At 35.1% G+C, this 18,124-nt stretch overlaps 1 protein-coding gene across 17 annotated transcripts in view; it reads right to left on the reverse strand.

The window, feature by feature from the left end:
• mon2 (Mon2 homolog, regulator of endosome-to-Golgi trafficking) overlaps nt 1-18,124 on the reverse strand; it is a 272,572-nt gene that overhangs the window by 213,976 nt on the left and 40,472 nt on the right. For 16 of the 17 annotated variants that reach the window (XR_011334650.1, XR_011334648.1, XR_011334647.1 and 13 more), the window contains exons 6-9: nt 9,947-10,144; nt 9,156-9,435; nt 8,814-8,967; nt 1,005-1,256 (exon numbers count right to left, since the gene is read on the reverse strand). Coding sequence is in view for 9 of the 17 variants with exons in the window: in XM_069838580.1 (XP_069694681.1) it covers nt 1,005-1,256; nt 8,814-8,967; nt 9,156-9,435; nt 9,947-10,144 (884 nt within the window). In the remaining 8 variants the exon portion in view is untranslated. The remainder of the gene's footprint in view (nt 1-1,004; nt 1,257-8,813; nt 8,968-9,155; nt 9,436-9,946; nt 10,145-18,124) is intronic. The other variant, XM_069838586.1, reaches the window with a different exon arrangement.

Here is an 18,124-nt window from a genome sequence, read left to right on the forward strand (position 1 = left end):
TGAAATGAAGAGATGCAAATAGAAGCATCTGAAATGTGGATGTGGAGAAGAATGGAGCGTGTGAAGTGGACAGACAGAATAAGAAATGAAGTTGTGTTGGAAAAAGTGGGTGAAGAAAGAATGATGCTGAAATTGATTAGAAAGAGAAAAAGGAATTGGTTGGGTCTCTGACTGAGAAGAACAATAGACGACATTAGGATATGTGGATCATATGCAGAGACTAAGAGGAAGGCAGAAAATAGGAAAGATTGGAGAATGCTGGGTTTGTAATGAAAGACCTGCCCATGGGCAGACTTATGTATGTTCAGAATGCCTGGAATGTCGTGTCTAAGAACAGTTGCTATCTGCAAAGACTAGTCGATTCCATGCCCACTCAACTGCAAAGTGTGATCGAGATAAGGGGAAGACAGACTAAATATTGAATCGTGGCTTTTTGTTTTGTTTTTTGAATGCTTAATTGTTTGAATGTTCTAAGGCAGACGCCAGTAAGTTTGTTTTGTTTATGCCACGAATGATATTTTTGTTGAGAATAAAATCTATTTTCTTTCCATTTGCAGCCACAATGTCATAATGATAAAGTCATGGCATAATACATTCATGAACCTGATGTTAATTACTAAAATAATCGTAAAAGAGAAAGGAGCAATTATGTATATTTTGTCTCTCTCTCTCTTAAAAACAAAACAAAAAAGAATATAAAAAGCATGAGATTGTATTCGAACGCAGGACCTCACGAATAAGAGGCCGGAATGCTATCATTACACTAACAAGTAACACACAGAATACTTTAATTATAACTGTAGATTTCAGGCAACGTTGTCCAACAACGTATAACATCGCCTGTCTCTGAATTGTAGCGAAGATACCCGAAGGAAACTTTGCATCAAGAGAGCGGCCACTTTTTCTTTTGACAACTGTACATGTCCAATAGACACTCTCTCACTTCACTTCATCAAAATTATTTTGTGTAACAAGACATAAACGCAGAGCATAACATTTAATACCTTGCATCTATCAGAGGACTCAGAGCTGCTAATAGCCCACACCAACTTGAATTGATGAGCTGTGAATGTAGTTCTCTATCTTCATCACTACCTCTATATGGCACTGTTCCAGATTGTTCATTGCCGCTAGGTGAAACCCCTTCAATAGTCAATGCAATAGATCGAATAATATCCAAAAGACAGGCATATGCCACTGAGATACCGTAACCATCAGGTATTGATGGAGGATCAATCTTGTCAAGCATCTCCAAACTATCAACAGAAAAAATTGGATATATATTACAATTGTCACACAATATCAACATCAATATCAATTGGATTAGATACTTCAGAATAAAACACCAGGCTCTCTACGTACAAATGCAGCTTGCTACTAAACACAGCCAGTCTTAAGTAAATAAATGTTACAAAAAAAAACTGCTCTAACTGATATGATATTCAATGCATATTATACACATAGTATACATATCGTCATCATTCCTGCAATAACTCCTATGTGCAAAATATGAAATTTTTCAGTAGGAAGAGAAAACACATTTAGTCTTCTATGGCAGTAGTGCATAGGAGATTGTGAATTCTTACATTTTCGAAAGAAAGAAATAGAATTACATATATGAGATTTTATTATTTACTGTATCACTATTTAAGTTATTTAATAGAGCAAAAAATCTGAAAATCGATAAATATGTCACATAGGAGTTATTTGCGGAACAACGACGATATATTATGATCATCACACAGCACTTAACCAATTAATTAATGCCTTTTCTGCAGAGAGTTTAGTTTTGATCCCTTGTCCCGACTAAATAAATTTCTACACATAATTGCTTAAAGAGAATAGTTTTCCTCATTAAGGTGACTATTTCCTCTGTCATATATATGTTAGAACTTGCGTTCTTCAATCCTGAAATATTTACAATTAAACCCTCGTCATTGCTGTCCGTAATTAGATAAGCAAGACTTTCCAACACATCATGACAAAATCAGTGCACAATACTACTGCACATATTCCCAAATTAAATCTTATTGACATAGAACTGTGCAAACAATTTTGGAAAATAGCAACATTTTTGTATATTAAATGTAATTATCCTGTTAGAGCAGTGATTTGCAATTTTCCAACCTATGAGTTGGAATTCATTTCTCTTCTGAAAACAGAGGGAGGATAATGCTGTGTCAATATAATGTAATTATAATAAGAAATTGCATGCTTACATTAGCCTTTATACAGTATTTAGATTCATTTGAAGAAAAGTACTTACCTACATGAATAACTTATTTTGAATTTTTCACGTTTGACTTAAAAAATTAACTGCAACCAATATTCTGAAGGAATAAACATGTCTCAATGAAATCTATATCACTTAGGTATAGACAATAACTTCTAGACTATAGTCATGTGTACGACACATTAAACTGACAATGAAATTACTATATGTCAAGAATTACTGTAAATATCTATGCACCTGGTCAGTAAAATAAACAAAACTGAAACTCACAGTACCAAATCTAAAAAGAAACATGAGAAAGTAAAAGTCACATCACACGAATGTCGTGCATGTATATACAGTTGAAAGTAAAATAACCCTCCAGATTTTCACAGTGATTAGCTCATGTTTTATATAACAAAAAAATGTAAAACCCATATTGGTGGAAAGGCCATGGCTTTCTCATAAAATCTTTTTTCCCAAATGTTTATTCCATTCTTATCCTCATCGATAAAAAATCTAATAAATAACATAATTCATTCCTCTGGCATATTTCAATAGACTGAACGGTTTTCGCGTAAATTTAATTTAAAAATCACTAATTTGAAGCCACTAATTGATGCGGCCATCTTGCAATACTGTAGTTCGCTAAGGCAGACAAAGGTGAGTTCGTTGACCTACTGCATCTGTATTACTTGCAAGAGGAGAGAGCAGAATCTTAGCGGTGATGTTACCAGAATGCAGAAACTGCATGCATGCGTGCGTGCGTGTGTCACCATGTCGAGAGAAGAGGAGACCGACCACGTCCAGTTATAGTGAAATTTGTTAGTTATAGAACGAGAAAAGACATGTTCATGAACAAGAAAAAATTAGGACAAAATGTAACAATTAGAGAAGATTTCACTCAGATGCTCCACAAACTACTAAAGGACTGTATCTCCAGGTATGGTGTTACAAATGTATGGACCATTGATGGTGTAATTTTTGTTAAATCAGACGATAGTAAATTAAAGATTATACGTGTATTAGATTTACCTCAGCAGTAGAATACGAGTTTCACTTGCTTAGATGTTACAACATTTTAATAATTAAAGAAACTTTAACTAAATTTGTAGATAGCTAAAGGTTAAGTGGAGTTAACTCTGATTAGTTTTAAGATAGTTTATATTACCAAATTTAGATAATCTCACTTTTCATAGGTTGGCAGGATTGACAACTTAAATGTCCAGTCTGCAGACCCAGGCTCTGTTACTCAGACACAGAGTTGATTATCTGCTTCGTCCACTAGTGACCTTCTAAAAAGTGGCTTTCAGTTCCCACCCCAATACCCTGAAAGTCGCGCACATCAATACACAAAGCCTTCTTACTTCACTGAATTCCCATCCATTTTCGCAAACCTAAATCGTAACTGTCTTAGAATCATGGATGAAACCTATTCTCCCTTCTTCCTTAGTACATCTTGAAAATTACTCTCTTTGTAGAAATGACCGAATCTTGAAAAGAGATGGAGGTGTCACCATTTACGTATGCTGTGATCTCCAATATAAAATTGTTCATCAGTCGTCAAATGAGCAGCCTCATCATCCTGAATCTCTCTTTGTGGAGATTAGGACTGGGTTACCAGAAATGTCTGATTGGAGTAGTATACAAAACCCCAAAGGCACATTTCCTAAGTGATATTGAAATGGCATTGTTAAATCTTGTATCTCATTATGATCACGCCACTGTAATGGGGGACTTCAATATAAACTTAGTAGATCAAGACAGTAGAGCTTCCCTGCAACTTAAGACCATGTTCCAATCAATTAATATGTCTGTCCTTCCTTCCCAGCCACCCATCACACCCCTACTTCTGATACTCTTCTTCATATTATTGCCACGACAAATTCTGACAAAGTACTTTCAAATGGTCAACAAGATGCTCCTGGAATATTGGGACATGACATCATATATATAGAGTACTCCTTACACTGCCCCAAGAAACAGTAAAAAATTAGGATGTATAGAGACATAAATAATATTAATCTTGATCAATTATTAAACGATGCAAGTAAACTTTCCTGGGATTTAGATTGGACATTGCGAAGCATAGATGAAAAAATTGATAAACTCAACGAGTTAGTTATCCATCTTTATGACAAACATGTGCCCCTAAAAACTAAATGGATAACCAATACCCCGGCTCCATGTATGTCCGAAACCATACATTCCCTCACGAGAGCAAGAGATGTCGCTTATCGCAAATATCGCCAGAGCAAGCTATTGACCAACTTTGAAGATTTTAAACACCTGCGTAACAAAACTAGCCAAACCATCGAAATGCAAAATTAAGTCATGCGCACTCTCTTATTCATCCTTCTGTTAGTATGAAAGAAATGTGGAAAGACATCAAGTCTATGGGTCTAACGAAACAGAAATCTCAGGTAGAAGCCACTAAACTGCCACTTGACAGCTTGAATGAACATTTTACTTCCCCTCCTCCAGGTCCCATATTGAAAGAAGAAACCCTTTCGGAATTATATTCTTATCCTATACCTGACAGAGAAAAATTCTTTTTCAAATACATAACCCCGGCTGAAGTAAGAAAATCATTGAGAAGTATTGGATCAAAATTCCAAGGTATAGACAAAATTAACACAACTCTCCTAGATAAAAATAATAGACGTAATCCTACCCACAGTAACTCACATATTTAATGTCTCTACCGTATTATATCAGATACTTATCCGAACATATGGAAAATGGCAATAATAAAGCCTATACCGAAAATCAGTTCTTCTACACTGAACGAGTACAGGCCCATAAATATCCTCCCCACTCTTTCGAAAGCTCTAGCAAAAATCATACATCGACAGCTGATAGACTATCTGAACGAAAATAAACTTTTAGATAGACTTCAATATGGGTTCAGATGAGATCACAGCACAGCTATGGCCCTATTTAATGTAACTGAAGGCATTCGAAATGCAATGGACAGGGGAGAGGGGACAGCTCTATGCCTCCTCGATCTGAGTAATGTTTTTAATTCTGTGGATATCGAATTGCTCTTAGCCAAATTAAAGACCCTACATCTTTCCAACAGTAATATGAGCTGGATGGAATCATACCTGTATCGCTGCCGACAATGCGTCTCTGACGGCAATCGGTCTTCTTCTTGGCAATCCACAAAAGGGGGGATTCAACAGGGCTACATTCTCGCTCTGCTACTCTTTTCAATATATATATATATATATATATATAAATGACGTGTCAACGAACATAGTACATTGCCACTACCATCTATATGGTGATGATCTCCAGCTCTATGTACATTTCCGACCTAATACATTAAATGATTCTATCCACAAATTAAACAGTGATCTTATTTCAGTCTCGACATGGGCTAGCAGACTCGGACTTAGACTTAATGCAGCTAAGATGCAGGCCATAATCATCGGAGCCAAAAGACTGCTTTGAACGATAGTCACTTCTGGCCATTATGCTTAGTATATTGAAATTCCTTACTCAACTATCGTTAAAAATCTAGGAATATATTTTGATAATGAATTAAGTTGGAATTACCAAGTAAAGCACACTTGTAAAAAAATCTGCTCGTCTATTCACTCGTTAACCCAGTTCAAGCATTTCTTTCCTGCACCACTGAAACAAACATTAGTTCAAACACTCGTAAAGCCGCACTTTAACTATTGTGATGTTTTATTCACTGCCTTAGGCACCGAACTCTCCAACATATTACATCATGTTCATAATATGTGTATATGTGTACAATGTCTGATGATACGAATCCTTATCTTGGCTCCGGCTCAACGATCACAGAATTTTATACTGTCTTTCTCTTTATTTCAAATTTGCGCACCTCAACCCCAAGTTATCTGTTGTTTCGTCTTGTGTATTTATGTCCAACCATAATCTAAATACTCAATCTCAGATCACCGGTACATTGAGTATACCTCAGAACACTTCCCAATAGTCTTCATCATTCATCATTTCAATTTCTCGTCATTGGAACTCCCTACCTCATACCTTAAGGGGCTGTCAGACATTTATTAATTTCAAAAACCAGTTGTCAAATAGACTACTTAGACTGTGAGCTTTCCTAAAATATAATTTTTTTTAATATATGATTTTTATTTTTAACATATCAATTTTCTTTATTATTTTAACAATTACTTCGATTCACATTACTATAATTTTTTTTTCATTCTTAGGATTACATGCAACTAAACTTGTTTTCATTTTATTATTATTATTATTATTATTATTATTATTATTATTATTATTATTATTAATTGTATTCCTGTATTTCTGCTTTCGTATTGCTGTTGTTCTAATACTGGTTGAGTGGAAGAGAAGGTTTTATGGCCTTAACTCTGCAAGTAGGAATAAACCTACTACTAGAGCCTGGACGAGAAGTTATGGCACCAGCACGAGGGATGTGTTTTAGTTCGTTTGCTTGGACTCACCCTCACACTCAACTGGAGGGGTGTTGGGTTAGTTGGTTACTAGCATTCCGAGTGTTCAGATTGTTCTGCTACTACCGCTATTGGTAATACTGAAAACATTGTCCTTCTGAGCGCCCTCATTATGGCATTGTCTAATGTGTGAAATCATAGAGTACTTCATAGTCAAAGACATGAAATAGCATACAATGTATGGAAATTCATGTCAGAAGAGGCTGTAAATGGAATACCAAGTCCATTGAAAAGCGTGTGTACAAGAATACTGACTGCCACTGGTATTTCAAAGTGAACCTTGGCAAGAATCAGGAAAGAAGGGAAAAATATTGAGGCAGGAACAGCAGATTTTTTCTCCAGTCTGGAAAAATCACAGCCGAAGAAGAAGAGTGTTGCAGCTATAGACAGTTTTGATGAGGAAGTCCTAAGAAGACTCACCTATAATTTCTCCGCTACGCATAAGCAGAGACCGACTCTGCAATCGCTTCTTCCAAAAATGGATATCAGTGTATGATTATGTGAAGAAAGTAGAGAACAATTACATTGAAAGTGAGCACGTGATGGTCAGTATTTTGGAGAACATTTCCATAAACTTAGGGACATGTGATCCCAGCACAGATCAGTCGTCTGATTCGGATGGAGAATAAGTATATAAAGATGGAATAGCGGGTGTAATTTCATTAGGTACCTTCGGACTCTTGAGTAGGAAAGTGGTGATACTAAGGTAAGACGAATGTTTTTAGAAAGAGATGAAACGGATATGCCTGCCGCTCTGAGCTTGAGAACCGTAACCCAAACAACCCCCACTCCTCTACCCTGCTGGCCGGCAATTTAAAACTTCGCGCAGGTTGGTGCCATAACATCTCGTCTCAGCTCTACTATTTAGACACGACACATTCAGGAGCTACTCTAAGTGGAGGAAAACTACCCAATGTTCTTTTGTTTGCTCTTCAATCCCGAAAAATACCAAATTATTCTTCCCTTTCTCTTCTCCTAAATCTTTCACCTTTCCCTTCAAAATCTTGTTTTCCTTTTGTAGTTCTTCTATCTTCTTATTAATTGTAATGATACTTGGCTTTAGATTTTCAAGATCCATTTTATTCAGAACCTTCACTTCACTTTCCTTTCACTTTAGAATGATTTGCTTCGCTACTTTATAAGGCAAGGGTCATTCACGTCTCGCTCGTCTCGTTGCTCAGTAAGAACTGAGGCCTTGAACAATTGTCTAACATTGAGTGTCTGTCTGCATTTTTTCAGCTAGTCTCTGCCACAGTGCACACAGCTGAATGTTCATTAAGTTTAATTCGTGAAAATTTTGAAGAAAGAATCATTAATGCAGGATTATGGCCATCAGTCCTGTGATTTGACTATATGCGATTTTTATCAATGGGGAAACTTTGAAAATAAAGTGTATGGGTCAAACTCTCACACCACAGAAGAACTGAAAGATAGTATCAGGAGATGAACTGATGTGTGTGAATGCCAATTTTCTTTGCAGATATCAGAAATGTGTGAATGTAGGAGGAGATCACTTTCAACATTTCATCTCATTGCGATTGTAATCACAATTTTATATTATGTAAAATGTAATTAAGGAAAAGCCAGAGCCTCAGGCACAGGGATAGTATATCCGATTTCGCCAGAAGTTGGTGCAGGGGCGAGCCGGTACATCATTATCAACATTATTTTTCTCTGGCATCACAGAAGCCATACATTTAAAATTCTTTGTAGACAAAGGGTTAAAATAAGACAGAATGAGAATGTTTAGTGAAATGGAAAGTATAAGGAAACGGTGACAAAATTGATTTATTATGAAATTTGATTATTATAAGAGACTGGGAAAGATTTTTGGTGATGGCAAGAAAATATTTTATTTATATTGTGTTACTTTTGAAAGCTAGCGATTGGAAATGTCACTCAGTGGTTTTCATGTCAGACCCTTAGCATAGCTTCGTGAGTACATGGGTCACATCGTCATCAGAGTCACGATAAATGACAGAACGCGTCAAAAGCAAGATACGCAAAGGATTTTAGTGTCAACAGAAAAACATGCTCAAAAAAAAAAGTCTAGCACAGCTTTCTTTGACTTTCGAAAGTTTGAATTACACGTTAAAAGCACTGATAAAGATTAATCCTATTCGACTCACTATGTTGATTTGGCCTGACCACTAGAGAATGTAACAACAACTGGAAGCCACACCCCTCTAGAAAAGAAACCTGGCTGTGGAGATACTCCTGGACCAACAGGCATTCCAGCAAGAAGAGCAGGAGGCTGTCCTTGTGCAATTGGAGCTGTTCCACCTATGACATAAATTCCAGAATAAAATTTATTATATCTGTGAAAACACTTGTTAGAAGAGCAAGAAATGTTGTAAAATGTGGATAAAATAGTTACAATAAAAAAAAATAATGTAACAGAAAACAGAAGAGCTTTTCTTTTGGGATCACATCAAGTGAAATTAGTGTAGTGATTCATATATTCTTCTTACCTCCTCCTCCTCCTCCTCCCCCTCCCCCTCCCATGGTTTGTCCCATGAGTTGAGGATTTACAAATAATGATTGAACATATGCACCTAAGGAATTAACAATATCCTGAAAGATATTGGTTGCATGTGCTTTTAAATCATAACACTTGCAGAATGATTTAAGAAGTTCTGGCTGTACAGTCATCTTATGTAACACTTCCAGAGCGAGAGACCTCTGCCAAACAGGTTTATCCGGATCCAGAAACTTTACTATCAGAGAAAGAAATATCTCACATTCTGTTACCTGAAAAAAAATTCGACAAAATTCATGATAATACTAAATGCAGGAAACTTACATAAATGAAAGAGTAATGAAATCAATACAAGAAAAATACAGTACTTAATATATATATATATTTTTTTTTTTGTTTCAAGTTATCGAACTCCGTTTTCTAGAAGGTAATTGAAGGAGTAGATTATTGAGAATATTTGTCGTAAATCATAACCATAATCAAAATTTGAGTTCTGTAGAGCTCTGAAGTTATTATTCTGCTTATCTTTCATCCAAACTATTAAACTATTTAAGCCTGCAAATGTTATCATTGCATCTTTCATCATAGTAACTGCTACTGTTTAAGAATGAAAGAAATAAATGTAATGACAAATTTTCGAGTTTTAATTCTGACATTAACAAACGCGATATTTCCATATTAAAAATTATTTGACATGATGATGATGAAGATGATGATGATGAAATATGTACAATTGTGTGCAATAGCATGACCAGTTTATATACATCAACTTTTGGTTATTACCAGAAGACTGTGGTAACGCTGGATAAGTATAGACACCACACGTAGCAGCCTCATACTGATGGGAAAATATGGCTTGTCGAGAGGTGTGGCTTGCTGTACACTAGCTGGAATTGAACTTCGATATTTTATGTTTGGCGAGAACAGCTTGATTACCAATGCGCACACACGTTCTTTCAGTAGGAAACTGAATTCTGGATGCTGAAAAAAAAGAGATATACCGATGTGTGTATAAACACATTTAATTACATACACAGCAAATGCTAATTACAGTGAAACCCAATTTTATGTTCAGAAGTTTCAGTTGCAGGGGTGCAAAATATATTCTGAAACATTTCACCAGAACATACATTTTAACTGCAAAATTTCCCCGAAAATCTAGGGTCATTTAAACAGATCAGACTTAAAATATGTTCAAAAATGTTGCCTTCCATGCCTTCTTGCTCTTTTTTTATCATAGCATTTTTTTTATCCACGGCTTAAGAAAAATCAACATACAACTGACGTGTTTCTGATTATAAATGACCCATAATATGAGCTTTGCAACTTCAAAACTCCATATTTCGCATTGGTTGTAGTAAATCCTATTCACCTGGAAGAGAAAAATTATCAATAGACTTAGTTTTAAGAATGTCTATCTTCTTAGGTACAGTCTTGTAATTTTAGTACTCCATTCTAAACATGGAAAAACCCTGGAGATTTCTTGAATCATTTACTTTGATTAATTTAATTTTAGTCATAAATCCTTCATTTTCATATTCAGTAATACTAGATCCAGTGGAGCTTGTTAACACATTACTTTCTCTGACAGAATGCAGGCCTAACATAACTTCAGCCTAATTTGTTTTTGAGAGTTCATCAACTTTATTAGTTAGGTTAGCTATTTAATTATATAACTGAACACACTGTTACAAAAACAACCTTGTCATTTTTTATCGAAACTGAGTGTAGAACACCATGATGTGCAGGCGCACTTTTGCCACTATTTGAAATGTCTGTAGACTCCAGGTGCAATGGGCACCTGAAAAAACACAAATTGTACAAAAGCAACCTTTGTCACTTTCTTTTCCAACAAAAATTGTCCTTGTCAGTTTACATGAGTTCTTCCTGTTTTAAATATTTCCAGCACTGAATTAATCAGATACTTTATGTATTATATACTAACAGCACTGTATTAAATATATCTGGAAATTTTCAACACTGCAACAATGAATACCTGAAAAGCATTCCATTTTAGTTTCTTGTACATCATGGCTAGTAACGATGGGAATGAGTTAAATTATCAGAAAAGGAAACAACAAGGAACAAAGGACGAATGTAGCGGGCAAAGAGCATACAAATCATGTTGGAAATGTCACAATGCATTTATGAGTTTCCATGGGATAACAAAAATTCACCTTTGCACTGTACAGCCATTCTTTCTGAACCATCACAATTCTCCCACTGATTCTAGAGGTGGACAGAGTAGTCACCCCAAGGCAGTTTCCAAGGAAATTATGCATCATTTTAGTTCGTTAAATCCTCGGCAGTACAATTACTACATCTGGAGAAATTCTCTCAAAATGTATCTGCCAGAACTTTCAGTTACAGTAATTCACATGTTTATGGAGCTATATCAAATTCAAGCACCCTACCATACTTAATAGCATATTATTACAGAAAGATTTAATTTTTTTTGGACTACTTAGTTTAGATACCTGTACATCAGGTCATATCTTGACAGCAATTACGAAAAAGTCAAACTCATGAACCAGAAACAAGTAGAGCTTTCAAAAGCAGAGGTTTCATACAAACAAGGAGGCATAGCTACAGTATTCAGTTTCGATTAAATGCAGAATTAAGATCTAATATAATCCATTACTCTCATCACCTTTGGCATTATTGTTTTCGAGTACATGACTTGTTAAATCATAAAGTAACACTGTTTACCTATCATGAAGGAGTTGGAAGAAAGGAACAAAATGAAGTCATATCTTTGATGTTTTATCATCTAGAAGGAAGAAATTACCTAAGAATGGGTTAATTATAATATCAGACGGCTCTCCAGGCCAGAATAAAAATTTCTGTCATTCATTATCTCGTGCACCATAGCATATAGTAAGAAACTTATAGTGTGGTTAAGTGAGCTCGCTTGCTACGAGTAGGAGCATAGAGAGGGAGGGAAGCTTCTTATCAACAGTCTTCTTCCCCTGAAGCACAGGTTGGTTTCATGAAATACCAAATGGCCTACAGTAAGTCACACGGTTTTCGGATGTTCAAAAGAGTTATGCACTTGTTCCTCATAAGGGGCCACTATTTTTGCTAAATGATTAGGACTTCACCCTAATTGCAAAGAAAAAAAGTGAGCTGCCTCTGTACAAACTTCAATTCAGTGGGATAATCTGATAGCTAGCTGCAGAGTTCATCTGACACCTTCTGAAGTGGAAAGAATTCATACATAAGATTTTCTGAACATCAACGCAATGATGGAGCTTCATTTTACCCAGTCAAGCTAACAAAACTGGCACAACTTCTCCACATAAAGGAATAAGGTACAATTATTATTATTCAGGCCTATGAAAATCAGTGATAATACCTAAATAACTATTGTTTGCTCTTCTTCACAATAAACCTTAGAAGATCAAGTAATCAAAAATGCAGGACCTGAAACAACTACAAGCATCACTATCTCCAGAGAGCTGCCAGTTCTTTGAAAAATCTTCTTACAACTTCCTGAATTACAAATGGCTTTTAAGGAACCCGTAGGTTCATTGGCGCCCTCACATAAGCCTGCCATCGGTCCCTATCCTGTGCAAGATTAATCCAGTCTCTATCATCATATACCACCTCCCTCAAATCCATTTTAATATTATCCTCCCACCTACGTTCCGGCCTCCCCAAAGGTCTTTTTCCCTCCGGTCTCCCAACTAACACTCTATATGCATTTCTGGATTCGCCCATACGTGCTACATGCCCTGCCCTTCTCAAACATCTGGATTTAATGTTCCTAATTATGTCAGGTGAAGAATACAATGCCTCCAGTTCTGCATTGTGTAACTTTCTCCATTCTCCTGTAACTTCATCCCTCTTAGCCCCAAATATTTTCCTAAGAACCTTATTCTCAAACACCCTTAATATATGTACCTCTCTCAAAGTGAGAGTCCAAGTTTCACAACCATACAGAACAACCGGTAATATACAATGCCTCCAGTTCTGCATTGTGTAACTTTCTCCATTCTCCTGTAACTTCATCCCTCTTAGCCCCAAATATTTTCCTAAGAACCTTATTCTCAAACACCCTTAATCTATGTACCTCTCTCAAAGTGAGAGTCCAAGTTTCACAACCATACAGAACTCCAAGTTTCACAACCATACAGAACAACAGGTAATATACTTGTTTTATAAATTCTAATTTTTAGGATTTTTTTACAGCAGACTAGATGACAAAAGCTTCTCAAACGAATAATAACAGGCACTTCCCATATTTATTCTGTGTTTAATTTCCTCATCAGTGTCATTTATATTTGTTAGTGCTGCTCCAAGGTATTTGAATTTTTCCACATCTTCGAAGGATAAATCTCAAATTTTTATATTTCCATTTCGTACAATATTCTGGTCACAAAATATAATCATACACTTTGTCTTTTCGGGATTTACTTCCAAACCAATCGCTTTACTTGCTTCAAGTAAAATTTCCGTGTTTTCCCTCATCGTTTGTGGATTTTCTCCTAACATATTCACGTCATCCGCATAGACAAGAAGCTGATGTAACCCGTTCAATTCCAAACCCTGTCTGTTATCCTGAACTTTCCTAATGGCATATTCTAAAGCAAAGTTAAAAAGTAAAAGTGATACTGCATCCCCTTGTTTAGCCTGCAGTGAATTGGAAAAGCGTCAGATAGAATCTGGCCTATACGGACTCTGTTGTAAGTTTCACTGAGACACATTTTAATTAACCGAACTAGTTTCTTGGGTATACCAAAGTCAGTAAGAATATTATATAAAACTTCTCTCTTAACCATTACTTGAAGTGGTGTTTTCTATTCGTGAATATTGAGGTAGTTTAGTAAACTGAAACTGATTTATTATTTCAACTCTTAGATGCAAGCAATGCGTCAACTGTGCATATTATGGATGGCAGGGTAGACGTGACAAATGCAGAAACTTCCAATGCAGATGTTGGAGACATTTATGGATCAGAAAAGAGCACTGGAGAAGGAAGCTGTTAATACGTGTCGTAATTGCTTGTTAATTTACTAAATTTGTAACACAATGTACTAGTACATTAATAATATACAATTTTCGTTTCCATTATTTTAATAAAAAATAGTCCGTGTCACACTCCCACATTAAACATTTCTTTACTTACCTGTAATATGTAAAAACTTAATAGGCTGTTTTAATCAAATATCTCATTCTCATGTCCTGAAGAAACCATCCACTTTATTTATTTGAATGTCATAATTTTAATGAACTGAGGGTTGTATTTTTGTTCTGAAAAATCGTAATTTTTCACAAGGGCTGTTTTTATAATAATGTCTTCAATTTAATTATTCATTAATTACAGAAGGCTTGATAGTCTCAACTTCCATTACTATGTTGTGAGATCGCTTGGTTTAGTAGTTGACTTTTATCCATTTCTTTTTTTATTATTATTATTATTATTATTATTATTATTATTATTATTATTATTATTATTATTATTCGGCTTCTAGTCGTCATGAAGAGCAGTCGACTTTTTGTGTAGCTCCGCTGTTTTCACAGTGTTTAGTTGTTACTACATTCGTCTGTGTCCTCATTTAAGGCGCTTAGTTAACTGCGTACAATGCCGCCTAGTAAAGATACATGTTCTAAATGTAGCGCTGCTTTCTTCGGCAGACAAAAGTTCCTAAAGTGTGTTGGGCCTTGTGGCCTAAGATTTCATCTTGATTGTTTAAATATGAGTGAAGTGGAATACGATTTTTTCATGAAGGGAGGTATTTCCTCCTTCAAGTGTGATGAGTGTACCAGTGCTGCGAAGGCGGTTCATGGTGATAACACTCCTGTGAAACCGACCAAGAAGACTGATAAGAAGATCATCTCGCCTACTAGAGAACTTGAACTACCTAATTTACAAAGTAAGGAATCTCTCTCTGTTCAAATAGAGACGGTACGATTGAATGGTGAATCCATTTTAGATACTTTAACAGTTATTCTGGAGCATGTTAAAAATCTTGAAAAAGAAATGGGTGAATTAAAGAGCGAGAATACTGCCCTCAAATTACAAATGGCCGAGATTTTGGTAAAAAATTCCTGTCCTTGTAAGCCTGATCAGATTGTCCCAAAATTGGGTCAACAGTCAACTGTTCACCCGGTTACTAAATCCTACAGTAGTGTTTTGTCTGACACTGTTAATTCTCGCAATCATGCGAAGTCAGCACCGAGTACTTCATTTGCTCTTACTCATCATAACAGTAATGAGGTAATCTCTGCTGTCGTACGCACAGACGATAGCACTGTTGCGTTATCAAATAACGTAGACTCCGATGGTTTTCAAACTGTCACTCGCAAAAAATTTAAGAAACGAGATCCTAAAGTTGGCACTCTAACTAATAGCAACTTAGAAATGGCTCCAGAGAGAATCAGAACCAAATCTCTTTTTGTTTCTAGATTTAGTCCTAATGTAAACGAGAATAATATTAAGGATTCACTCTTTCATCAACGTAAATTAAGGTCTCTCGAAATAACTAAATTGAAAACAAAATACCAGTCGTATTCCTCTTTTCATATCTCAGTTGATGAGAGGGATTTCGAGTTAATTAATAATTCTGATGTTTGGCCTGCGGGATGCCTCATTGCACCCTTTTTTGGTAAACTTAAACCTGAGCAGCATTTTGCTCCACCAGGTACTTCAGTTGATTCTAGGGTTAATGCCTCTTAATATTATTCTCTAACTCTCAATGCACAGTTCTAATAATCATCTTGAGATATTTTACCAAAATGTTCGTGGTCTTAATACAAAAATTGATGAATTTTTTCAAAATGTAGTAAGTAATAATGATATCATTATCTGTCTTACTGAAACATGGTTATCTGAATCAGTATTAAATACAAACTTATTCCCTAACAATTATACTGTGTTTCGAGCAGACAGAACGTATGAGGACACCAATAAAAAAAGAGGTGGGGGTGTCCTAACAGCGATTAACAACCAGTTACCTTTTACCTGTCGGCGATATGATTTAGAAATTATTAATTAATGTGTTTGGATTGAAATTAAAATGGCTGATGGTATTAATTTATTAATTGGAAATCATTACTTCCCACCTGATTTCGGTCATAATCACTTAAAATCTTACCTCAATTTTCTTGTAAAAAACCTTGATACTCATAATTTTAGAATAGTAATTATTGGTGATTTCAATTGTCCTGGTATGGATTGGTCAACTGGTTTTAATCTTAATGATATTCATTACTACTCTAAAATTAAGTCCAGTGATTTATATTCCTCGTCTTGCCTTCTGGGATTAAACCAAATTAATTTTACTGTCTCAAATAAAAATCTACTTGATCTTGTCTTTACTAATATTATTAATAGTACAGTAAAACTAGCCAATCATTCTCTAGTTTTGGAGGATTCTTATCATCCATCTATCTCCATTAATCTTGAAGTGTATTTGTCGCTACCTGATCACTGCCAATCTAGTACCTTCATAAATTATTCTCAAGGTGATTACTTGAAACTCTATTCCACTCTATACAATCATGATTGGAATTCCATATATCAAACTACTGATGTTAACGTTGCTGCTAACGCGTTATCCCAGATTATGAACAAAGCTATTTCTCTTGCTGTTCCTGTCACTTTCGTAAAAAAATCGCACTATCCTAAATGGTTTTCAAATACCTTGCGTATACTTATTAGGAAAAAGAACAAAGCACATAGAAATTTTAAGAAATTCAAAACTGATCACCATTATCAAATTTTTTCCAATTACAGAAAACAAGTTAAAGCTATGATTAAATCTGACAAATTTAAATGGTTACAATCCAATGATGAAAATTTGAAGAATGAACCTAAGAAATTTTGGAAATACATAGAATCTTTTCGTAAATCCAATAATTATCCCACCGAATTATTAATAAATGGGATTCACATTACTGATCAGCAAGAAATTGCTAATGCATTTGCTAATCAATTCAAATCGATTCAAAAACAGCCTAATTCTAATCTCTGTTTGTTGGAGTATAATTCTACTGACTTCTTATCCTTACCTAAAATTACAGTTGAAGACGTTTCATTAGCCATAAAAAAGCTTAAACCTAATAAATCAAAGGGCACTGATGGCATTCCTAATTTTATTATTAAGGGATGTTCTAATATTCTAATACCCGTTTTAACCTTTATATTTAATTTAAGTTTATTAACCGGTACATACCCTATGCTTTGGAAAGAAGCATCCGTTATTCCTATCTTTAAGAATGGTAAAAAAAATGTTGTTTCCAATTATAGACCTATTTCAATATTAAACAATTTCTCAAAAATTTTTGAAAAAATAATCCACAAACATGTTTCATTTTATGTTAAGAATAAAATTAATTCAGCACAACACGGTTTTACTAAAGGTAAATCAACAACTACAAACTTAGTATCCTACCTTAATCTTGTTATGCCTGTTATTGAAACCCAAGGTCAAATTGACTCAATTTATATCGACTTTAACAAAGCGTTTGATGTTGTACCTCACAATATTCTGATAAATAAATTTAAAAACTTTGGTCTCTCTTCTAACTACGTGAGCTGGTTTGAAAACTATTTAACTAATAGACAATGTTGTGTTCGTCTTGGTGATTCTCTCTCGGACCCATTTAATTGTTTATGTGGAGTTCCCCAAGGATCTACATTGGGCCCTCTATTATTTTTATTATTTATTGATGACATATGTAAAAGAATAAGTTCAAACTACCTGTTATTTGCTGATGATCTCAAAATCTTTCGCTCAATAAATAGTTCTGCCGATTGCCAAACTCTTCAAAATGATATTAACTCCATTGAACTTTGGTCTGACATTAATGGAATGAAAATTAATGAAACAAAAACTTTTGTCATTTCGTACTCTCGAAAAACTACTTCCATAAAATTTAATTATTCTCTTAATAACGCCTGTATTATTAGGAAAAATTCTATAAAAGATCTTGGTGTACTACTCGATTCTAAATTAT

Source organism: Periplaneta americana, chromosome 10, assembly GCF_040183065.1.
Source record: "Periplaneta americana isolate PAMFEO1 chromosome 10, P.americana_PAMFEO1_priV1, whole genome shotgun sequence".
NCBI classification, from domain to species: domain Eukaryota; kingdom Metazoa; phylum Arthropoda; class Insecta; order Blattodea; family Blattidae; genus Periplaneta; species Periplaneta americana.